The following is a 24,312-nucleotide window of genomic DNA, read 5'->3' as shown; positions in this document are numbered from 1 at the left end:
TCAGTCATTTTTTTTTCATTCACAGCAATAAAGTCTTCGTGAAGAGATTACTCATAGTCATGGTTAAATTTCAAGTCAATCAGGACCGTGAGACAGTAGGGACGCATGAAGCAGAGGTAAAATGGAGGCCAGGTGAGGAGCCTGGGTCAACTGTAAGATAATATGAGATAATATCAATCAATTAGGGAATTTCATCCAACAAACTGCAGACTATTTAACTGGGATAGTGTAGGTAATCACTATATTTGCAGAGGGTTTAATGTGGAAAATGTCAGATTACATGGAGGATGGAGGCTAACGCCCTCCCGTCTGTCTGTTCTGACTTCTCTTCATTTCATTTAAGTTTACTACTGAGGTCAACAGCACGGTATTTTTTGCAGAGTGAATGTCTGTTACTCTCATTGAATTCAGTGTATTCTATTGCGCCCCCTTCCATCACACCCGTCAGCTGCACCAAGCTGCCTGGAAAGCATCTGTCAAGTCATGTGACTCTGAAGAAAAGTAATTCCTTCCCTTTGTTTCTCTGGTCCGAGAGGTGCATTGTTTTGCAGGTCTTTCATCTTGACTTGTAAAATAAACTCAGTGTTGATTAATGCACTCCATGGTTTACCAGAAAGCTATTCTTCTAAAATATGCCCTCACTTTCAGTGTGTGAAGTGATCAGTCTTGGCCGACACACACCATGGAAGAAACTGGTTTCAAGCTGCAGCCTTTGATTCATGTTCAACCAGGGTGTAAACACGCTTGGGAAAATTGTTCCTCGCATTTATACAATGACGGGATGCTTGATTTCACTTTTGACAGAAATACATAATTTATTTTGGGAAAACATGACTCATGCAGTGATTAAAGCCCGGTCTGGCTGCAGTGAGAGCATTGTACTAAAGTCTGGGTTGTTGTGCTGTGTGGCTTCTTGCATTAGGCTCTTGAAAGTCTAACACATAGAGCCTCCTACTCAGTGCAATAAGATGTAAAAACACAGCAATTACTGTTGGCACAGGGCCATTATGGAGTAAATACTTCAGCTGATGAATCTGTCAATAACTTCAACAAATAGCCTGTGGTTTATATAACTAACCGTAAGGACGAATACAGTATTTTCACTGTGACCTACTGCAGTAGGAACTGAGAATAAGCACGTTTCCGCTGTATTAAAAAAAAAGGAAAGAAAAGGGGGAAAAAAAAGCCTGTGTCGTAAAATAAAAACATTTCATATGATTTCTTTTCTAATATTCTCTTTGCAGCTGTTTTATAGATAGCCCTCACAGGGGCCGTTAGTGTCGGGCTGATAACAGAGTCAATTTCAGCATATCTGAGCTCTCTGGATTTCATAGGAGGGCAGGGCTCGGATGAAAGGAGGAGAACGGAGCAAAGCGCGGAGTTATTTTATTTGAACTTGTAACGCTTGACTGCAAAATCAAAAGTGACAAATTAAACTGCGCCGCCCAGCAGATCCTCCTCTGTTCATGAAGAGCTTTCCCTGGGAGGGACAGAAAAAAGTTTCTGAAGTGGGAATCACTTAGGGATTCACTCTCAGTCAGTCAGAAACGTTTACCTTTACAGGTCTGGCTCTGTTACATAATATAATATAATATAATATAATATAATATAATATAATATAATATAATATAATATAATGAAGATCATGCAGTTTGCTTGTTATTAACAACACAGATCCATTACGGAGCAAAATGATCTGGAGCAGTAAATTCTGCATTAAATGATCTGTGGAAGCTGTTGACTCTGTATCCAGTTGTTTGGGAAACCTGATAAAGTCAAACACTGATGAAAAACAAGTGCAGCTGCTCCGTGAGCCGTGTGGGAGGAGAGGAGGCGCTTGTCTGTGAACAAAGAAATGTGAGCCATAAACATCTCGGCACGACCACCCATGCTGTTCAATCTGTCTGCCGAGGGAGGGGAGAGCGGCGGCTCCGCTGCGCAAGCTTCTGCCAATTAGGATAAAATGGTTAATCCCTTCAAATGAGCATCACATCTGAAGCTGATCATTTAATTTAGATCCAGTGGAGCCGGGTGGAGGAGCTCTGGGGGACACGCTGCATTTGTTTCTAGTCTACTACTTTGGAATGCCTCTTGAATATTTGTGAAAATGCTGTCAAAAATTTCTCTGATTAAGATGCAGTGAACAATCAGAAAATTGAGATAAAATGGTCCTGCAGCACAGGCTTGCAGTTCTGATGTGATGAGTGACTCAGAACAAAGTCTCACTAATTCACAGAGGAGCGATCAGCAGAAATACATCATTTACTTACTGGAGGGAGTCTGAACTCATCCATAAGAAGTGCAACTATTCAAATGTCAGGCTGGCATGACGGAGACTCGACGCTGCCCCCCAAAGTAAAACTCCAGCATGACTCCGATGTGCTTTTAAAAACCTCTCAATGTCCCAGAGTTCATAAAAATGGCCTGTTTGGAACATTTGTGTGAAGGTTTCATGTTTGTTGTTTATATCCCACAAGTTTTAAAAATGATCTTTTTTGCTTTTATTGAAAACTACAGTTATTGATTTCCAATAAAGGTCAAAGGTCATGAATGGCCAAGGCATACTTTAATGTACTATAACTAGTGCAATTTAATGTGAGGTGGAGGCTGAAGACTGGAGCACAGGTTACAGCTGAGACGACGGCAAAAAGACTTTAAAGCATGATATATTCATTTCGAGGAATCTGGAACTCTCTACATCATTCCACCTGAATAAAAACTTACTGAAGCAAAAGCATGTTTGGGAAAATTAAAAGTTAATCAAATTAAGGAATAATCATTTTCAACACTTGAAAGCATTTGAATTCAAGTGAGTTCACCCTGTCAATATAATATGAAGGGTTAATAGGAGTACAATGTGCATCACAAAAGAACTTAGTATCTTTGAAAAGTTAATTATTTGTTAGTATTTTATTAATTGCAGAAAAACTAAAAACACTCAAATATTTTGGGATTTAATTTTTGATAATTGTGGTTTTTTTATTAGAATGTGGGGTCTGAAATGTGATGTTGCATTTCTGAATTTTTATGGCTTAAAACCTGACATTCTAAGACTAAAACAAAAGGACATTAATTATTTCTGTTTATGTGACAAAAACTAAAACTTCAGTTTAAAAAACACAAAAACTGACCTTTTTCTTTTGATCTTTTTTGATTGACCTTTACCCCTGCCACTGTGTTGTGCTGCCCATCAAAAATGTCACTTGAATATTTCTTGATAGACTTTAAAGTACATTATGCAAATTTACCGCAAGAATCAACACCTGATGAAATATTTGCAGTAGATTACCTGTCAGTCAGTGTATTATTTTCACAGATCTATTTGAAAAAAAAAAAAACAGCATATCTTCAGCAACACATAAAACACCTTTGTTTTTCAGCTTTTATGACAGCAACAGATTAAAAATGACAACCTTGATGAAGCTTTTGAGGCATATAAAACTTCACCGCTGTGAAATGGCGCCATCTGGTGGAGGATTGTAAAATATACTCAGTGTATTTCAGCTTGTTTTCATGTTTTATTGCTTGAGGTGCAGCCAGGTCCAAACATTTAATATATCAGAGATGCATTTTTAAAATAAAAGTGGTTTTAATACAAATCTGAACATATTTAATGTTGATATTATCTAATAGCTGGTTAATATGAAGGTATTTATGGGTCCCATGCACAAACAGATGTGCTCAATCAATCAACAAACGTAGAAAAAAAAGACATGATTTATTTTAGAAAAATTGTCATTTTTTACAAGAACAAGAAAAAACGAAAACCCCTGCCGATTCTGGCAGTGACACTGAGTAACGGTCATATTACTCATGCAGCCATGAAAACCACAGAATTAAACTCACCAATTGAACACAGCATACTTCAGGCTGTCCTTGTCCCAAATGAAAAAGAAGAAGAAGAAGAAGAAGAAGAAGAAAAGGAATTCTGCCACATTTCAGCTGCACAGTGCATTTTTTACCGAATATTAAAAACCTTCATCCACATGATTCAGTTTTTAAAAACTGCAGCATTATTTTTCGAACATTATTGATTATATGTTTACAAATCATTTGGTCGTCAGTGTCGTCGCATGTTTCTAAAAGTAGAAATTCAGTAAAACCCGCATTTTGTATCCAAATATTACAGTGTCACCAATATCCTTATCAAAATAAGAAAAAGGGACGGATATTACTCGAGTGTATACATTTTTTTGAAACAACAATTGAACAGTTTACCTTTTTTGTATAACAGGAATCACTAACTGAGACAAAAAAAAAGAAGTAGAAGAACTAAACTTGTCTCATAACTTAGCAGCACAAAAGGGACGTGTTCATTAAGAATAAGTTAGAAACATTAACTTCCTTCTTACAACTTTAAAGCTAGAGAAAAATGAGAGCACAAACTCAAAGTTACGGAAGAATTAAGACAGAATCAGTAAATGAAAAAAACAATATAAATAGAAATTCAGATAAACCCAATGCGACATATTGAAGAATTATTTCAATAGAAATCACAAAACAATCCTTAACCTAACAGTGCAGCTTTACAAAATGATTTAACCCTTTAATCAGTGCTTTCAAACTTTTACCTCAGTTTACAATTTTCACTAAAACGCCACTAAAAATATCAAACCCAGACAACTAAATCTGCTCTGATTGCACTAAACGGTCATAAGTTGAAGAAGACCTCAACATTGAGCCTCAAGACTGAAATCCTAACACGAGTCGGCTGTGATATCGTGGAACAATAAAGCCCTTCGATTTGAACCTCTGCAACAAGTATCTGAACATTTGCTTATAGATATCTAGAACCATAATGAGAACTAAACCTATTATCCACACAGTAAGGCATGAAACACACCACTCACACCTTTCAGTTAGGCTTTTAGTTCAACTCTAGAACGCCTAAAACTAAGTTTAAAAAGCAGCACTGGCAACTATCTTAGAATTTAACTAATTCATCCTATAGTAAATAACGTCGTAGTCAGACGCCTAACAAAGCAAGATGGGTAATATAAAGGTCTGCTTACACTGAACAAAATTATAAATGCAGCATCTACAAGGTTATTTGAACCTATAAATTTTTAGTATCGTCAAAATAACCTATGAGTGAGCTTCAAACTGTCCATCCAGGAAGAGACAATATTAATGAAATCATATCAATTATGTTGCAGTTCCTTGGATTTGGGAGAAAATAAAAACTGAACCAAGTTATTCTAAGTCGTAATGAATGTTGGCTGTAATCCATCTTCTATAGTGCTTAATCCTGTGCATGGTCGCAGGGAGCCGGGGCACCCAGAGGGAACAGGAAGAACATGCAAACTCCACACAGAAAGGCCCTTCTGGCTGTGAGGGGACAGTGCTAGCCACTGTGCCACAAAGCTTTGATCTCAATTCAGTGTTCAGAAACACAGGTTTTCTGTGTATAAAGTTGGATTCACTGCTAATAATAAATGGAAATGTAAACATGCTGCATCGATAATTTTACTCATGGTAAAGAATCATCACCAGGATAACGAATACTGAGCTGAGTGTGAGCAGAAATGTAAGTTAACTACAACATTAAATGTAGCTTCATCGGTGATATATGCCACCTAAACGTTTCAACGTGAAAAACTTTGGTCAGTGATTCCGACTGAAAAACTCCTTCATGAATAGTTCAGAGAAAAGATGAGTCTCATCCTGAACTCTTTCTTCCTATGAGGTTTCTTTTTCTTCTCGGTTGTGTTAACAGGAGCAACCATAAAAACCTGCATTCTCTCCACCGTCTTGAAAACAAGGTACACAAAGTGCAAGTACATATTGTCATTAAAAAAATATGGACTTGTCATTATAATATTCCTCCATGAACAAAAATGCTTTAACATTTTTCTTCGTTACAAATCCACACGGCATCTTCCTTACACGAGAGTCAAGCCATTTACCTGCCTGTCGTTCTCTCTGCTGGGGCAACTCATCTCTGTCCCGTGGCCCCTCAGACCCCACAGTCACCGTTTCTGTCCTGAAGTTTGCGAGTCAGGATGAGGAAGGTGGCGAGGGAGGCGACGGACACGTGGAAGACGAGCTGCCACGCGTTCCTCAAGCCGAGCAGGAACAGGTTGCATAGGACGATCAGGCTCAGCAGAGCGAAGGACTTGACTTTCTTCTGAGACGAGTAGAAAAGGTAGAGGTGGCACTGTGGAGGGAGAAAAAACAGATTTGTATGAGCTCTGAACAGCTTGTAATAAACTGCTGTGTGTTTGTGTGTCAGTTGCTTTTTACCTGAAATACACAACAGAGAAATGCCAGAAGAAATGCCACTACATTCCAAATGCCGTCATAATCATCCTGTGGAAAAACAATCCATGATTACCCCGTCAATTTATTCCTTTTTTTGAATACACAATTCTAAAAGAAATCATCATCTGCTGTGAATATTTATCTTCCTGGGTTTTATCCTACCTGGAATGTGTATTCCATGAGGTGCACTCCCCGGATGACGTTCAAAGATGCACACATGATATTAAGAACAAGAGAGAGGATGCCCAACGCCGTCACTGGCTCAAGCCTCTGGTTCTGACCTGTTTAATATCAAAGTGTGAACATACAGTGTGGTTCAGCTCTGGTGTGCAAAAGGATGAGATAAACTGACACCTGATAAAAATCATAAATATACAGTTATTAAAATGATGAGTCTTACCAGATCCTAGTCCCTGCTCCACATGTCCATTTGCAATGCCATTAGTTAGCTCCACCTCATCCAGGTTGATTATTTGTGGTGGATGAAGCCTCAGATCCTCCTGGACTTCAGCCAGAGTCACCTCGAGGGCTGGACCGCCCCTCTGGTTATACTGCTGCTTTAGCTTTTGAATGGTACTATCTGTCAATGGGCAAAATTTGGAGACATTCATTTATTCAAGTACAGTTTCCATATGAGTGCCCACAATTTTTTTTTAAACATCACACCTTAATCCAAAGTAAAAAAAATTTCCTCAGTCCCTAAATATCAGCTCGTAATGACACTATTTCTCTCCACTCACCAAATTCCAAAAATGGATATGGCCTGGCTGCCAAGGCAACAACAGTGCTCTTGAAGCATGCTGTGAACTCCCAGCGCAGATCTTCCAGGAAGCAGAAGGCCTTAGCAATAGGGAGGCTGCAGTGGCACACAGTCATGTAGGATACACCCTCCGAAGAGATGAAGCTGAACAGGTGAGAGCAGAGAAGGTGTTTAGTAAACAAACAGCCTGACGCAGTGTGAAAGTCGCGCTCCTGAGCTCACATTGATAATCCCATGTAGGCGTTATGTATAAGGAAATCAAAAACAGACTTCGGTATCTTTACTGTGCATTTTCGCAGTAACAAGGAACACAGTGAAATTGTCTGCCACCGCTTTGCTGTATGTTTTCTTACAATGTGTTGAGCGTCCGGCCCTCGATAATCCCCTTGTCGGGGAGGCCGGCCAGTGCCTTGCTGATGGTCCTGAGCTGCTTCTTTCTTTCCTGAAGCTCTCGGTTGTGTTCAAAGTCTGTGGAAGCCGACAGAGGGAGTCCATCCCTGACTCGAACCACAAAAGCAAAGAGGATCAGAGACATGATCCACCGAGTCCATGAAGAACACACAGCCTACAGGGGGCAGAAAGCAAAGTCTGAATTAGTCCTGGTGAGGCATACAGACCTACATGCAATCCAGTTTCAGCTCTTGGTATTGAAAAAACAAAACGACAACAAAAACATGCCACAAATACTGGCATGTTTCTAATGAAAGATGAGCTTATCATTCACTAATTCTGGCAGAAAAAAATCTTTGAATAACAAATTCAGGTCGATAAACAAATGCAACAAGTAGAAATTAATGAGTGAACAAATATGGTAGTTCTCACATTTATGCCAAAAATTAATCAAAACTATTGGTACATGTGATGCATCAATAGTGACTAAAAGTTTCTCCCTTTCCCTGATCACAATATTATGGCAATCACTGAAATGACAATATTTAGAACTGCAATGTGGGTGTAAAATGAATATATGATATTACCTTTCAAGTTTGTAAACACTTTCACGGCCCTGCTCTGCTCTATGTAAGTTGCTTAGTTTGACATACTAATAAATCTGGTACCTTTGGTTTTACTTTAAGTAAAGCAATTACTTGCTGTATATACATATCTGAAAAAGTGACATTAACAAGAAAAACAAGAACAATTCGAGCAAAATTTTAAATACAATAACAATCCAGAATAAGTATACCATGAAGAACAGAACAAATTCCTCCTTAGGACAATAAATAAGTTTATTTGTTTGGTAAACATACACCAGGGTGTGCATTGTGTTGTGATAACGAAGACTTGAGCACCAGAGTTAATATTTCAACTGCGTAGGTTTGAAAACTGTGAAATTTGTAAATGTTCCTGAGAGAAACTCAGCTTAAAAACGCCAGAGCTGTTTGTGTGAAGTGATTCAAATGGTAATATGATCTGTACGTCTTACCTCATTATCGTGGCTTTCATGCTGCACCTTGTCTCTAAGCTACAGCAGGTTAGCCCAATGTTAGCATCATATCACACAAATGCACCACCGGAAGATGAGTGATACTACTCTCACGCTGGCGCAACGAGAACAATCAACGACTAAAAACGAAGCAGCTAATCAACCTGTTATAATATACACAATATTGATCTGGATCAATAATGACCCAACGAGCTAAACTGAAATCTGTTTCCTCATAAACAAACCCACAACAAATCTCGTACGGAAAGTCGAGAGGGACAAACAGCTGACAGCTGATTCGCGCTTCTGTTTCCTACTTGAGCGTAATCTGGTAGGCAAATTTAATGGTTCTTAAATTCTAAAATAAACTTTTAAAATATTTATCAACAAATATTAATATGTATTCATCTTTTTATACTCTTGCATTTTGAAATTACACGCAAATAACTGTTGTTATCAAAAAATTCATAGATAATTTTAATTTTGATTGGACACAGATTTCCATTATTTCTGTGCATTGAAAAGTATATTGAAATGCACGTGTAGTAATCATTTGCACAAAAATTTAACTATTCATTTAACAATCAACTAGATATTTAAAATAGTAAAACATTTATGTTGTCATTTCAGGTTGTTTTCTGTGACATGCACTTAACGTTGCCCTATATTGCCTTTTTTTAAAGTTTGTTTCCATGTCACATTACAAAAAAAAAAAACTACTCATTCCCTGCCACCCAAAAAGTCAATCACCAGTTAACAGGGAAACCACTTGATTCGAAACACCAATCTGCGTCACTAAAAAGGAAATCGGTCACCACTTAACAGGGGGACCACATAATCCGTAACACCGATTCTGTTCACTGTAAAGGAAGTTAACCAAAGCTGAACCTGACTGCTGACCGTCAGTGACTAGCTGGTTGCCTGGCTAGCTACTGCACAGAGGTATGTTTGTGTTATTCTCTCATCATCACTGCTGTGGAATTATTTTGTTGACCAGTGATGATCTCCGCAATGCAAGGAACTCCATCGTGAGCTTCTTAGCTAGCTTCAAGCCATTGTCTCAAGCATTTTGGAAGCGCTAATGTTAGCAGCTGTTAGCAGAGCAGCTGCTGTGTAAACACAGTTATTTAGTAGCTGCAGCCTGAACCGTTTGTATCATTAACAGCATGTGCATGTTGCTGACTGTCAAGAATGGGGAAATTGGTCAATTAAATGCCCTTAGCGACTATGTAACCAGGTTAATCCATATTGTGGTTACTTTGAGCACTTATGTTAATTAGTGATGCACAGTGTATAATACATATATGATAATATCATGTATATTAACGCGTAAGTGGTGTGAAAAATTGGCAGCGTTGTCAAACTTGACTCAGGAGGTGTCTCCGAAAGCTGAGCTCAGTTATTGTTATAGATGTCTATATTTAGCATGACATTTGTCAGTATATCAGGCACTGTAACATTCCATGACTGTCACACATTCCATAACAGTCGCACATTCTGAAACTATTGAGCATTCTGAAAAGTATCAAACACTCTGAAGCCGTCAAACATTTTAAAACTCACACATTTTAAAACTATAAAGGTTATTGACACTATATGGGTCCATTAGGCATTCAGAGCAGGTGTGTTTGTGGGTGTGCAATGAAGAAATTGTTCCTTTCCTGTGACATACTGTAGAAGGTCATCTTATGAAAATTCAGAAACTGGATTACTTAAATTCAATATTTGTTGTCAGCTGTAGAGTCCAGAGCAGACAGTTTGCCCCCATTCTGCCTCAGGATGTTTAACCTTTAAAATAAAGTTCACACAGAATTTAAAGTTCTGCATGTATAGTTCTGTTGTGCATTCTACAACAGAAGTTTAATGAAATAATTTTAGTGAAGAATTGCTTTTTATTTGTTTTAGCTCAGCTATTTGAATGTCACTGTAGTTTTGCAGTTTAGTCATTATATTTGAACTTATCAAGCATAAAGATTAACCAGCATTGATGAAAGCTGATGAGTTTTCCCACATTTAAGTGCTCTTTCTATTTCACCACAACACTTTCATGAAGCCAGATTTAACCAGAGATGCCTCATGGAGGGCTATGGTTAAAAAAAAAGGGCATTTGATGCCTTTTTGAAATAATATTGTACTTCTTGTTTAATTTAATAAAAGTAATGTTGTATATGAACTGCAAGGAAGAGAGGCTGAATGTGTTGCCGTTCACTGGTCTGAAGTCATTCATCACGATGGCAAATGTAAAAAAATAATGTATATGTTTGATAAATGAATGATTAAAAATAAATATCAGAATTTGCCATGTGACATTTGAGTCAGTTTGGGGTTTTTGCAGTATTCAAACAATCAGTCGCTTGGTTGTGTTTCATATAAACTACTGCCGGTAAGAGGAAGAACGTACAAAGGATGGAGCGATTTTTAGAAATGTAAATATATTCAAAAATCAAGTGTAACCCCACTTCCGCAACTAGAAAGCAAAAATGTCATTAAAATCTTTTTTTATGTCACATGAATGCACTATTGTTGCCGTCATGCAGGCAGCTTTAAATGCATGTGGTTCAGTAATGAAACCAATACAAGCGTTCCCAAGTTGAATGTCTGTTGAATATAAAACACATGAGCGGGAGGATTGCACTTTGTCTCAAATTCACACATTCACAAGGGTTTAAGCAGATTCACGACTATACTTGTAAAGCAGAAAGCGAGGTGTCGTAACAGATGCACAGAGGCAGCTGTCGCTCGGTTTGGTTCCTCCATATAACCTTCAGCAGCTAGTTCAAAGCGCTCTGCTTCCTGTGGCATTTTCATCGTCTGATAAATAAAACCTGCATGACGACCCATCAGCTCTACCTGGTTTATATGAGGTTTTTGTTGTTTTTTTTTAGGATCGTACACATATCCAACCTTTGTTCAAACCAGTCATTGCTTTAAAAAAATAAAAAAAAAAGCAGATGCCCTCTTCTCTCTTACAGTATTGCATTACCAATAAAACTATTTTGGAAAAGTCAGTCACTATTTACAATTAGTCTAATTTGGGACTTTGTCATGTGATGTCGGGAAAAACTCTGAAGTTATAACAGTGTTTGCTTTTTTTTCATGGGTTTCTTGTCTAAATCAGATTTCTCTTAAATACTTTAATGATTCTTTCTGTCAAATGCCTCTTTATAACTGTGATATTTCAGGGAATGTGGAGTTAGGGTTAGAGATGCTCAGTGAGGAGGTGGATTTGCAGAACGCAGCCTGCCCCGTGTCTCTCCTCCCTTTGCTTTCTCCTCCCCTTTCTGCTTCTTCCTGCCGTCCTGTCACTCAGTCTCCACATTGTTTTCTGCACACGCCTTCTCATCAGCTGTACCTTTTATTTTTCCTCCTGACTGTAGAGAACACACCGACTTGAAGGAAAGCAGCACACTGATTTACCTGCTTGGCTTGTTTCTGCATTTCAGGTCACAGACTTTCCTCACAATGGGGGTGAAAGATCGCCCTCAGTGTTACTTTGATGTGGAACTAAATCGGGAGCCAGGTAAGCACATTTTTCATCACTTTAGTCTTCTTCTTTCAAACACAAGGTTTTACATTTATTCTTTATTGTGTTTCCGAAGTTAAAGCAGAAAACTGAACAATTTCACAGCTCGCAGACTAGTTTTTTGCAGTGTGTTTCGTGTGACACTTGTAAGAATGTGAAGACAGACCGGACCAGTTCAGTTGCCGAGACGTTTCCTCACATTTCACACATGTGTAGGGGCCAGAACTGCTATCAGCCGTGGAAAAGTTTCTATAACGTCTGAGCTTCGCCACAGGATCCTTGTAATTACACGCTGGGAGCCAATTAAAGTGTACAGCAGTGTAACGCCCCAGCGTATTTCTTAATTAGCGGAGCACGATTATCTTCCATTAATTGTTTTTGTCGGGGAGAGTTATTATACAAGCAGCTTTAATAATACATAAAAAATTTTTTTTGCAACTTAACACAAACTGTTTTTGGTTGACTTTTCTCTCTGCTTTCTAGTTGGGCGCATCGTCTTTCAGCTCTTTTCTGATGTTTGTCCCAAGACAAGCAAAAACTTTCTCAGCTTGTGCACTGGTGAGTAGCATTCATTCGTAAACATTCTCCACTCTAGCACCATGGTCCGTTAATCATTTTGAAATAATACATCACATTTCTGTGCTTTTGTGCTGAGACTCCTGCGCTCAGCTGGTAAATCAGAGTTCCACTTAAATCATACGACAAAGAGGAAATAATTAAAGGTATGAAATATAGAGGCATTAAAGAGAGACTACCAGCTCCTCCAGTGCTCTCTGGTCATTTAATATCCAGTGGAGGGAAAGAGTGGCTGTGGTGTTAACAGTCTGGTGACAGATGGAGTCACGGGATGCATCGAGGGGTCCCGCTCTGTGTCCCGAGATATTTCATCCCATGAAGCAGAACAGAGTGTACCGTGGTGGCGGTGGTCAGCCCGAAGATACCAATAAATCTGCAAACAGGCGGCAAATCGATGCCGCCTCTCGTTTTTCACCATACCAGAGGGAATCTGACGCTGGGCAATGGCGGACACAGGAGATGGCGGGGTTTTTTTTCTGTTCCCCGGCATGCATACGTGCCGAGAAACAGAGCATGACTCAGTAATGGACACCGCTCAGGCCGTGCAGTTCGCTGTGACTTTCTCAAAAGTTTCTACTGTGTCCTTTCAGAGCAGGATCAGCTTCCAGCGCCGCAGTGAAAGGCCAGCTTTCTCTGCACTGATATCCGCTCAAACACATCAACACTAACCCATCAACTCACCTCTCCGAGCACGTCGCACAGCATTCGTTTTGTTGGATGGGATTTCTGTTGAAATACTTGTGATTGCAGGTGAGAGGGGAACGGGGAAAGTCACCGGGAAAAAGCTGTGCTACAAAGGCTCCACGTTTCACAGAGTTGTAAAAAACTTTATGATCCAAGGAGGCGACTTCACCGAAGGTAATATCATCGAAGCTCATTTCCTCTGAAAGAGAATGTTAAATCAAGCTGACTGCGTGCGGTTTAATCAGATTTTGTTGACATTACTCCACATAATTTTTTGTAAAACCGCAGTTCTTTTTTTTTTTCGATGAAGTGTAATGAAAAGCAGCGGAGCAGATCACCGCCGCTGTGAGAAAGATTGCGCTTCTGATTTGCTTTGTTTTGAAGAAGAATTAAACGCTCCCCAGGTAGAGAATGTCTTTCAGTCACAACACCGCTTTGCATTGTTTCACATCAAACAATTAATGGCGCCAATTACAGTGGAAATTAAAATGGCCGAGCAACTGATGAAAGCCATTAATCTGGCCGTAGTGCTGACGGTTCTGTTGAGGAATCCAGATGACTGTACCGTTTAATGAGAGTGGAAGCTCCTTAATGCGCTCCGCAGACAGACAGCGGCCACTCTCCCTGCTTCCTTTTGTTCACAAAAGCTGTCGAGACGGCATTTTTCTGTCATCTATTGCATACTGCTATAGCTTAATGCATGGAAGCTGCATCTCATTGATTTTACATTGTTATTCTGTGCAGGAAATGGAAGAGGAGGAGAGTCCATATACGGTGGCTACTTTGAAGGTATTGGACATATCAAGCAATTCCTGTGGATCTAACTCAGCATTAAAGTAGTGTTGCATGTGTTTCCTTTTGCACTGATTGCCCTGTTGGTGTTCTGTTGACTAGCAGTAGCCAGCTTTAACAAATCAGCATGGAGAATAGGCATTCTCTTTACTGAACGCTCCAATCTTCCTGCCTAAATTTTTCAACATATTCTTTTATTTATAGAGTGGTCTTTTGCAAAATGAGAAGGTAAGAGATGTACACAGCTCTGTGACACCATGCCAACATTCGCCCCCCCCCCCCACCACCTCCCTCAGTTAGTAAGCGCGGCGTGAATGCGTTCCGAGGCACAGATGCTCGCTTGCGCCGACGGGTTTTTTTTTTTTTTTTCCCCCCGTTCATTCAGCCCGGCCCCGTCGGTGCCCAAAGCTCAGGTTACTTTTTATGTTGAATATGTGGCGTCTGTTGCGACAGCTCCGCAAACATGACCGCCAGAAACCAGACAGCTGGTTCTGGTCATTAATGAGAATGCGTCGTGTTCCGGGCGGAACAGAATAACGTCAGCAGATACTCTGATATGTTCGAGGTTCATAAAGCGATGATCTCTATTGTAAATCTCACACGACAGCCATTTGTTTTACTGTTTTTAATCCACTAACTACAAAGCCTGAACCTGAACAGTTTTCCACAGTTATATATTATATCTATTAGAAACACTTTCTTTAAAAAAATGAGTGCACAGGTAAAAGTAATCCCTGTGGATCTCCTAGAGGGCCTGACGCGCCTACTGAAGTGGCAGACCAGTGCATGCGTCCTTCCTATATTGATACCGTTTTCCTCATTAAGCAGCATCGATTGTTCTTTTGTATGAAGTATATATATTAGAGGCCTGATTGCGTTCAGGTCTTTGAAAAATCTGACTTTTGAAGTGCACAATGTGGGTAAACCCTGCACTGCTTGTTTTTTTTTAATAACGTGGACTCAAAGAGGGTGATGAGTGTTTCTTGACATTAGTTGTTGAAACGAGAAACAGGTTTCTTAAAGCTAATGAGGTTTAAAAAGAATACAGTTTACTTCATTATATTTATCAAGCCGTGGATGTAAATGTAAACGCTATCAAACAGTGTGGTGAAACAAGAGAAAAGGTGATTTTCATGTTCAGGAATGTTTCCAGTAAAAGCGATCGGAGGATAATTAAGACCCGGGCCTGTCTTTCTCTGCTCTTAACAGACGAGAACTTCCTTCTGAAACACGACAAAGCTTTCCTCTTGTCCATGGCCAATCGAGGGAAGGACACCAACGGTTCGCAGTTTTTCATGTGAGCAACCTCTAGTTGACCCAACATCGTCTCCTTAGATCACCATGATGTTTTACTGCCATTTTGATACAAGTTTGCCTTGTTTTTGTTTTCAACCACTTTTTGTTTTCCCCGTTTTTAAAGCTGTAGTCTTTTATCATTGAGTTTGCCCGTCATCAGTCCCCTCTCTGTGTGCAGTTAGATTTGCAGAGAAAAATTGGATTCATTCTTTTTTCACCTACAAATGTGTTACATTTCTTCTCTTGCCGTTTTTGTGTAAAATTTACAGAAACTCTAGCATCCTGCTCTTCCAAGGTAAAGTGTCTCAAAGGCTGTGTTTCTCTCTCTCTCTCTCTCTCTCTCTCTCACTCTCCTGACTGTATTTATAACTAAGTAGTTTGTATTTTCACACATTCTGCACAGTACAGTCTTTATTTTGGATGTACTTACACATGGCTCCCTTTATATCGACACCAGGTCACCATGAGTTCAGAATGTCCCTTCATCTTTTAAACATGAAGGGACAACTATTTGCTTTAATTTAATCTGATAAATGCCACTGGGTGAGTGGTTTAATTTCCACATTAAAAGTCATTTTTTTCAAATTCATTTGCACTCAGCGATCAGTAAACAATGGTTAACGGTCTGGCAGCTCGTGCGCCTTTTTGAGATTGACCCTGTGGTACAGTTACAGCCACGTGTTGTCCAAGGTGTTTGTTTATTCTTATTCCTTTCCTCCATTTTTTCTTTTCCCATGACTGCGCCTGCTGCTGGTCGTCTTCCCTCCTGTCAAACGCTGGACCTTTCATAAACAGCACGACGAAGATGGCGCCTCATCTTGATGGGTAGGCTGGACCTCATTTACCATTGAACCACTGTGGAGACTGGATCACCGCTGTTTATCTTACGGTCTTTTGGAAAAATAGATACTTATATAAGAAAGAAACAACAATCAACAGATAAAAGATGGTAATCTGATAGTTATGCATCGTTTGAATTTACATTTCAGTCTGTTTTCTTTTCTCCTGCAGAGTCCACGTAGTTTTTGGCCTCGTCATCTCCGGCTTTGAAGTGATCAAGAAGATCGAGGGGCTGAAGACAGATTCGGCCAGCAGACCGTACGCCGACGTGAGAGTGATGGACTGCGGACAGCTGATCACCAAGTCTGCTAGAGACGGTCAGTTCAGCAAGATTAGACTGTTCTGGGATACACATTTAAATGACATTATTTAGGGTAACAGTTAGGTGGACATGGAGATTTGTATTCTGTCTTGTGTTTTAGCGAGAGAGTGTGTGCCGTGTTGTGTTTTGATTGTAATCGTTTGTGCTGAGTCTGTTTTGGACGGGGATTTGGATGCCAGAGTCGTTCCCCCCCCCCAGCGTGGAATTAGTGCAGGGCATGTAACCTGATCTTGTGTTTAGTGAGGATCGGCGAGCTGATCTCTGTGCCGTTCAGCTGGCTTCAGCCCACCTGACTCCGCTTTCCATCCCTGCAACATACCAGAGGGTTCAACCAGAGCTTTTGTTGAAGTGGAACCGAGCACTTGAACTTTTACTCTTCCTTCGCTTTCCCCGAACATCCCCAGTAGTGTCTAGAAATGAGCATAACTTAATTAAATAACACACTTTCTGTCACGGTTCTTCCTCCAGTGCTGGAAGGCAAGAGGAAACGGGCCTCCTGTTCTGCTGACTCATCCTTCGACTCCCATGACTCCTTCCCCCCGTCGTCCTCTTCAGTGGAGTCTGAAAGCGAATCGGATGAAAAGCACACGCTTAACAAGCACAAGAGGCGTACAAAAAGTAAACGGTCTAAAAAGAAACGACGGGAGTCAAAGAAACAGAAAAGCACTGACGTTCCGCCTGCCAAGAAAAGGTATTTTTGAACCTGCTTGGAGTCGTGTCTTCGTCTGAATGGCAACAAGCACAAAGCTATGTTTTCATTTCATTATTACTCCAACAGGCCTGTGGAAAAGGAGCTGCAGGATGGAGAAAACGAAGTGGAAGAAGAGAAGGAGCCGGGCGGGAAGAGAGAGAAGCCTGTAGTTCGACCGGAGGAAATCCCCCCGGTGCCAGAAAACCGCTTCCTGCTGCGACGAGACGCACCGGCCCAGGAAAATAAATCAGAAAAGTCAGTTTAATGTTTGGGTTGACGTATAGATCTTTTCAAAATGTAGAGGTATGATGTTTTCAAATTGAACGTTCTCAGAACTGAGACAGAGGAAGCAACTCTTTCAACTGACCTGAAACCAGCTGTGTCCAAATCTGGCCGCAAAATCAAAGGCAGAGGGACCATGGTATGTTCACCTTGACTATCAGACACACACAGGTCATGAGAACAGTGAACACACACATTATATTACATCAACTGCAATGTAATTAGAAAGGACTGACGCTCAATCCAGTTGGAGGGATTCATGTGTGACATTTACTTTTTTTTCTAAAAACCTCTTGCAGCGATATCGCACTCCCACGAGGTCTAAGTCCCGCTCTGCGTCTCTAGAAGAGCGTGGAAGCAGCGAAACGCCGCCCCACTGGAAAGAAGAGATGAAGAGAACGAAAATCTACCAACCTGCAAGCCTGGAGAGATGGAGCAAAGGAGACAAGTATGACGTGTTTCTGTCATTCCTGTGTTTTGAGTGTTACTTTTCTCTTTCTTTTGTTTTCCTTCATGTGTCTTTTGACTTGACAGATTGAACGACCATTCCTCGAGCAGATGGGACGACAGGAGCGAGTCCGGCTGGTCCAGGTTGGCAGAACGTTCGTCAGACTGCAGTTCGGGCAGGTCTAGCCCGCAGCGGAAAAAGAAAAAAGCGGAGAAGAAGAAAACCAAGCACAAGAAAAAGGCAAAAAAACGGAAACAGCGCAAGAAGAAACGCTCTAAGAACAAATCTCCAGAATCTCCCCTCTCCAAGGATGAAAGGTCAGCCAGCAGGAACTCCAGAAACTCGCGCTCTTCAGCTCGCTCCTCCCCGAGCCTTCGACATTCGTCACACAGGAGGAAACGACGGCCCTCCATGTCTGGCAGAGACTCGAGATCCTACTCCAGGTCCTGTGCATCCAGTCGGTCCAGATCTCGAGGGAGGTCCAGGTCTTACTCAAGGTCCACAAGCCTTTCTAGATCAAGAAGTCGATCATTTTCCAGATCTAGATCTCGTTCCTATTCTCGCTCCCGGTCAAGATCAAGATCAAGGTCAAGGTACAGATCCAGATCTTTCACGCCATCCAGACGGAAGAGTGCGCCTGAATCTCCCAGAAAGAAGAGAACAAGCAAACCCAAACCAGACACTGTCACGCGTGTGACGGACAAGCCTTCAGAGAGCAAAGTCACACCCGTCCCCAGACTTCCAGCAGTGGCGGCGCCTGAGAGCGCCCCGGTGATCCCGCTGAGTGACAGCCCCCCTCCTTCACGCTGGAAACCCGGTCAGAAACCCTGGAAGCCTTCCTACATCCACATTCAGGAAATTAAAACTAAAGTAGCGCCCAGCGAAGTTTCTGCCGCCGGGAGCGCTGCCGACACCGTTACAGAAAAAGCGCAGACTTCACCCAAGTCTCTGCCCGGTAACTCTGCAGGTGACAAAGCACACAAACCCGCTCGACGCTCACACAGCAGGTCATCCAAGAGCAAGTCCTTCAGCCCTTCGTACAGCCGCTCAAGGAGTAGAAGTTACAGTAGGTCCAGATCCAGATCCAGGTCTAACTCCAGATCAAGTTCTAAAGTAAGATCCAGATCTGCCCATCGGTATAGGAGCAGATCGTCTTCCTGTAACAGGTCGGACTCTGAAAACTCTGTCAAAATGAGGAGCAACAGGAAGACTTCATCAGACCAGGATTTGAAAGACCACCACAGTTCCCTGCAGAAAAATAAAAAACTAGATAATTACATTTCACTTGTCAGTAGCAAAGATGCTCAGTCAGAACCGCGTGATCAGACAGCCGGCGAGAGCAGTACTGATGTCAGCGTCTCCGCGAGGAGAGACTCCAAAGAGAAAACGAAAGAGAAAAGCAGCTCGCAGGCTCTCAAAACCAAACCGTCTCGTTCACATGCAGCAGAGGTCAAGTCTGAGTGGGACAGTGACAGTGATAAAGTGAGCCAAAGCAACAGTGGCGTCCCGTTAAAAAAGCACAAACAGTCCGCTCAGACCAACGAACTGCCCGGTAAGAAGTTGTCTTCGCCCACCGGATGGAACTCGGAGAGCGATTCTGAAAATCAGACAGCCAAGATTTTAGCCATATCTGAAAAAGAGGAAGGGGAAGCGAGCTCAGAGTCGGATTACGGGACCCCCGTAAAAATATCCGCGGAAGTGATTTGTCCTGATGAAAAGGTGGCTGCTGCGTCTGCTCAGATGGAGGAAAGCCCCAAGAAGGCCCCAGAGCCCGAAAAGCACAAGAGCAGAAAGAAAGCCAAACGTAAGCGCAAACGTAAGAGGAGGGGCGAGAACAAGAGCAGTTCCCATCACAAGGACAAAGCCAAGAAGTCTAAAAAAAAACATCAGAAGCTGAAAGAGACCTTTCATTGGCAGCCGCCTTTAGAGTTCGGAGAGGAGGAGGAAGATGATGAATCCAGACGGGGGAGAGAGAGTCCTGGAAGGGCTGTCAAGGATACGATCTCAGACCAGGGTTTGACCACTCTACACGAAAACCATCCGAAAAAAGAAGAAGCAGGACAGCAGACATCAAAAGAATGTTCAAAGAGAAATCTGAAACACACTGAACCTCATCCATCCAGCAGGAACAATACGCACAGCTCTCATTTCTCGAGTAGCAAAGACTCTTTAGACGATATGGACATTTGCACCCCGGAGCACGACGGCGAGATTCTCGAAGCTCAAATCAAAAGCGATTCTTACAACGGCCCCGAATCAAACCTGAAGTCTACCTCTAGGTCTTCAAACGCCACAGTTCATAATGTTTTACCTCACAGCAAAGAGCAGTCTGCCGTCACTTCCACAGCTGGTGAGTCGCAAGATGAAGCCAACGGCGGCAAAGCCGCCGTGGCCGGTTTCAAATGGAGGCCTCTGAAAGGAACGTCAGCGCCGCAGAATGCCAACGCCGCGCCGGCCAGTGTGAAAAACGTCCAAATTCAAGATAGCAAGGCCCTCAACGCACAAGGAGTGAGGATGGAAATCAAGAGCAAAAGCCGGGTTCGACCTGGATCCCTGTTCGACGAAGTCCGCAAGACCGCACGGCTCAACCAACGGCCGAGAAACCAGGAGAGCTCCAGTGAAGAGAGGTCCGCCTCCGAGGAGGACACCAGCGAAATCTCACCGAAAGAGTCCCGGTCCGTCTCTAGGAAGTCCCGCTCTGCGTCCAGTCAGTGGTCCCGCTCGTACAGCAGGTCCAGAAGCAGCTCCAGTTACTCCTCCAGGTGAGAGAAGAGGCGCACTTTGAGCGAGAAGAGATAAACTTGATAGATGTGAAGCGTTTCACGTTTGGGACAAAAACTGTGTCTGTGATTCACATCCTGTGTTCTGGGTTCTACAGAATGTAATTTCTAACTAAATCACTCCTTCAGAAGCCGCAGCCCGAGTCACAGGAGACGTAAGAGAGGCCGATCTCGCTCCCGCAGCAGCACATACCGGAGTTTCAGGAGTCACAGGTACAACAAGATGGATCATATGAGACAAACTAAATGATTCCAGCAGGGAGTGTTTTTCAAACTAAAGCCATTCGCTGTCCTGCTGATAAATATCAACCGTATATTTTTATCCAAAAACTTCTTTGTTGAACGAATAAAAAGTTGGAACTGTATACATAACCTTCTCCTCACTTTCTATCATTTTGTCATCATTCACAGTCAAATTTTCTTTTTTTCTTTTTTCCCTCCTCTCTCCATCAGTCGGACCTACAGCCGAAGCCATTCCAGAAGTCACTCATACAATCGCCGGAGGAGGTCCAGGTCCGTGAAGTTCTGTTCATTTTATCTCATTTAAATGCATTGTTTTAATGTTTGTTACTAAACAGCCTAGTCTTGGACTCTTAGTCAGCCTAAACTTGTCTGACATACGGTGAGATTTAAACACTTCTGCTTACTTCAGTTTCAGTTGGGTCATTATTGAAAGGGTTAAAATAGAATTTGTTGTCATATTTTACTAGAAAGTTCTGGATCAAGGTGATGAACAGTTCAGTACATTAAACTCTGCAGACTAGCTGATTAGATCAGTGTCAGTAAATCCTAATTGGGAACAAGAGTCCGTCAGCGGTGCGTCTTCACTTATCAGATCTCTTCCAATCCAGCGTCGTTCTGCAGACTTTCACCAAAATAACCTGTCTGTGTTCCTGCAGGTCCGACTCCTACGACAGCTACTCCAGTCGGAGTCGCAGTGCGAGCAGGAGGCGAGGGCACAGACGGAGCGACAGCTACAGGAGCTCCGCTCGGTCCTGGTACGACTCTGAGACACACACACACACACACACACACACACACACACACACACACTGCTCAGCTGTTCTTCGCTCTGCATCCTCTTGGCCAGTTGATGTTCTTTGATGACTAACATTTTGTGTACTGACAGACTTTGAGTGCGTCCGGCACTCGTCAGTGTGTGAAAGCGAACTGTCTTGGTGTGTGTGTGTGTGTGCAGGTCGTACCGCTCCTCCAGCCGCAGCTCCTCCAGACGCCGGAGCCACAGTCGCAGCAGTCGGTACAGCTGAGCCGCAGCACGCCCAGAGAGACGCGTGGACACTGTGCTAGTTTAATGCTGTCCTCATTTGATACGCCGGCATGACAGCCAGCAAGGCAGCGAATGTTATATAATACGAAGAAATAAACCACTTTTAAAGCTCAGACCTCCATCTTTGAGTGGCCATTCCAGCCCAGAGCTGGCTCCAAATCTCTGCCAACAGCCACTTCAGACACTTTTTATGTGAAATATACTCTCTGCTAATAATATGAAATGTAAGATGTAAATTGCTGAGATTATTGTACATTTGTATATCGCTTTTCTACTTTTGCCTTTTATACACTGAAAGAAGAAAATATGAAATCTCCTACATGATCATATTTGAGTTGAGGGTTTGCCTTACGTTTTGTATAAATTACTTTTTAGAAAAGTCCTCAGTAATGAAAATGTTACTGGTTTTTATTAACTATTTGTTTTTTTACGTGACTTTTTAAGACTGTAATATGAATGTTACGACTGTACTTAATATAAAGAATGTATTATTGACTATCTGTTCAAACGGTTAATGTTTACACATAATAAAGACGACTATACCCTAAAAGTTTTGTTTCCTGGGCTTTATTATCGCTGCTTTATTATTAGTTTAGGATCTCAATATTTGGAGCCGTGCGTGCTTTTACAATGGCGCCATCTAGCTTTTCATTCAGAACTGCAGCGTGTGTGTCATACACAGTCAAAGGTTCCATTTTTCAAAGTAACATTTATTCTGTCAGTTCAGCTGATTTCATGAAACTAGAAGAATCTGATTAGTCCTCGAGTTTATTTCACTCAGCGCCCGACATTGGAACATCAAAATCTAATTTGCTTCCACTTCCAGATTTGCGGGAGCCTGAACTCCTGTCTTTCTTTCTTGTGACAGTATTTCTTAGCTGGACGCCACAACATGGCAAATTAGCTCACAACAAAGTGCCGTGATGTTGTTTTGTTCATGCAGAGCAGGAGGCATCTGTTGATTTATATGGATGACTTTCTGTACAAATCAAATCTTAATTTATTGTCTGTCGTTATAATAAGCAGGAAAACATGCATAAAGGTTTACACCTGCATACTGCTTGTGAAGCCAGTTTTAGCGAACACTGAAGCATGTGGCAGTGGCCTTGCTGACCAGAACCCATTTGAAAGAAAAAACTGTATAGTAAAATTGGCCTTGATTGTTTTTAAATGTGCTTTATAACTAAAGTTGCCTTGACGATGAAATAAGAGGGCTAACCACTACACTACTGTGCAATCATGTACTTATTTTATAATGTTTGAATAAGCAAACGAGACTTTTACAGATCATCTGTAGTGTTTGATTTCTTCCTTTTTCAAATTTACACTAATAGACAAATATTTAATTTCTCTCCTGAGTTCTTCTGGATCAATGTCCTTTTCACACGTGTTGGAGGCGCCAGGTCTCGGGACTGAAATCAGGGCCCTCCAGGTTGCTTTTCACCTTGTTGGAGCCTCACTTGAGCTTGAAGTTTCATGAGGAGAAATCATTAGACCGCTGTCACTTCTCATCAAGCCTCCCCTCCTCAGTCCTTCCTTGTGTGTAATGTTAAACAAATTAGATCCGAAACGCTGAACCCCTTTTTTTTTAATCCGACAGAGCAACCCAAACTGCATGATTAGATTGTTTACACATCTGTAATTATTATCCTAAATTACACATTAAGTGGCGGACGTGATGAGGGAGTGGGGGCCGGCCTGTCAGTTCTCCTCTGAGGCCTCCGCTAAACCTCGGATGTGGAATGATGAATGGGTCCTGCCTCGGGTTGTGATTCGTTCTCTTCCCGCCTTGTTATGGTCATATCGACTTCTGCTGGGGAAAGGCAGCGAGGTCGGAGATCCTTCAGGGGAGCGCAGGACAAGGCTGATTTACCAGGAGAAACCGGGGGAAACATGATGGTCATTTTCCCCAATTTCACCACGTGCAGGAAAAATTAGTTCATCAGAAAAATAACACCTCGGGGTTGCGTTCGTGGAATGACTCATGTGGTTATTATGATTCATTGGATCCAAATCTAGTATTCATTGACACCTGAAATGAAAAGTCAAAAACACTCAGATAAAGAGACCAGCTTTAAACATCTTCAAATCTCTGATTAATACGAACAACTCATCCATCTTCTGTTCTCATGATATCCGTAAACCCAAACTTATTTTTAAATCTTCCAGACCTGTTTAAAGAAGACTCGGCGAAGAAGAGGCGCCTGACTGTGTTCTCAAATGTGTAGGAAACATACAGTTAGACCACTGACTATCAATTCAGCATGAACCCAGACTCACACAGGGAAACACTAAATCATCCACAAACACATTCATAATTTAGAGTCTCCCATTATCTGAACA

General features: G+C 41.7%; 2 protein-coding genes across 4 annotated transcripts; one reads left to right on the top strand and one right to left on the bottom strand.

Moving 5' to 3' along the window:
* Positions 1-3,699: 3,699 nt before the first annotated feature.
* sec22c (SEC22 homolog C, vesicle trafficking protein) lies at positions 3,700-8,701 on the bottom strand. The gene is made up of 7 exons (XM_030099789.1): positions 8,448-8,701; positions 7,375-7,586; positions 7,002-7,165; positions 6,662-6,841; positions 6,424-6,542; positions 6,244-6,309; positions 3,700-6,157 (listed from the first exon to the last, which is right to left on the bottom strand). Exons 2-7 carry the CDS (start codon positions 7,554-7,556, stop codon positions 5,957-5,959), a joined length of 912 nt encoding a protein of 303 aa, XP_029955649.1. The 5' UTR covers positions 7,557-7,586; positions 8,448-8,701; the 3' UTR covers positions 3,700-5,956.
* A 606-nt stretch (positions 8,702-9,307) lies between these two features.
* nktr (natural killer cell triggering receptor) lies at positions 9,308-22,085 on the top strand. 3 transcript variants are annotated; one of them, XM_030099639.1, is made up of 17 exons: positions 9,308-9,389; positions 11,891-11,967; positions 12,454-12,528; positions 13,297-13,404; positions 13,975-14,019; positions 15,232-15,319; positions 16,114-16,143; positions 16,330-16,475; positions 16,949-17,171; positions 17,259-17,426; positions 17,505-17,592; positions 17,753-17,901; positions 17,988-20,663; positions 20,811-20,894; positions 21,135-21,194; positions 21,581-21,679; positions 21,880-22,085. In XM_030099639.1, exons 2-17 carry the CDS (start codon positions 11,910-11,912, stop codon positions 21,947-21,949), a joined length of 4,167 nt encoding a protein of 1,388 aa, XP_029955499.1. In that variant the 5' UTR covers positions 9,308-9,389; positions 11,891-11,909; the 3' UTR covers positions 21,950-22,085. The 3 variants fall into 3 exon arrangements, with proteins under 3 accessions (XP_029955499.1, XP_029955500.1, XP_029955501.1); XM_030099640.1 differs by lacking the exons at positions 9,308-9,389; positions 11,891-11,967; positions 12,454-12,528 and adding an exon at positions 14,227-14,250 and having other exon boundaries at positions 13,342-13,404; XM_030099641.1 differs by lacking the exons at positions 9,308-9,389; positions 11,891-11,967; positions 12,454-12,528; positions 13,297-13,404; positions 13,975-14,019 and adding an exon at positions 15,588-15,613 and having other exon boundaries at positions 14,428-15,319.
* Positions 22,086-24,312: the final 2,227 nt, after the last annotated feature.

This window comes from Salarias fasciatus, chromosome 9 (assembly GCF_902148845.1).
Source record: "Salarias fasciatus chromosome 9, fSalaFa1.1, whole genome shotgun sequence".
Classification (NCBI taxonomy): domain Eukaryota; kingdom Metazoa; phylum Chordata; class Actinopteri; order Blenniiformes; family Blenniidae; genus Salarias; species Salarias fasciatus.
This window is presented reverse-complemented; position numbering and strand designations above follow the sequence as displayed.

Excerpts from the sequence above, each read along its gene's own strand:
- sec22c (XM_030099789.1), bottom strand. The coding sequence starts at position 7,556 with ATGTCTCTGATCCTCTTTGCTTTTGTGGTTCGAGTCAGGGATGGACTC. Across the intron at positions 7,166-7,374 it reads GGCCGGACGCTCAACACATT|CTTCATCTCTTCGGAGGGTG; the intron begins GTAAGAAAACAT and ends TCACCTGTTCAG. Across the intron at positions 6,310-6,423 it reads TCATGGAATACACATTCCAG|GATGATTATGACGGCATTTG; the intron begins GTAGGATAAAAC and ends GTTTTTCCACAG.
- nktr (XM_030099639.1), top strand. The coding sequence starts at position 11,910 with ATGGGGGTGAAAGATCGCCCTCAGTGTTACTTTGATGTGGAACTAAAT. Across the intron at positions 16,476-16,948 it reads CACCAAGTCTGCTAGAGACG|TGCTGGAAGGCAAGAGGAAA; the intron begins GTCAGTTCAGCA and ends TTCTTCCTCCAG. Across the intron at positions 21,680-21,879 it reads AGGAGCTCCGCTCGGTCCTG|GTCGTACCGCTCCTCCAGCC; the intron begins GTACGACTCTGA and ends GTGTGTGTGCAG.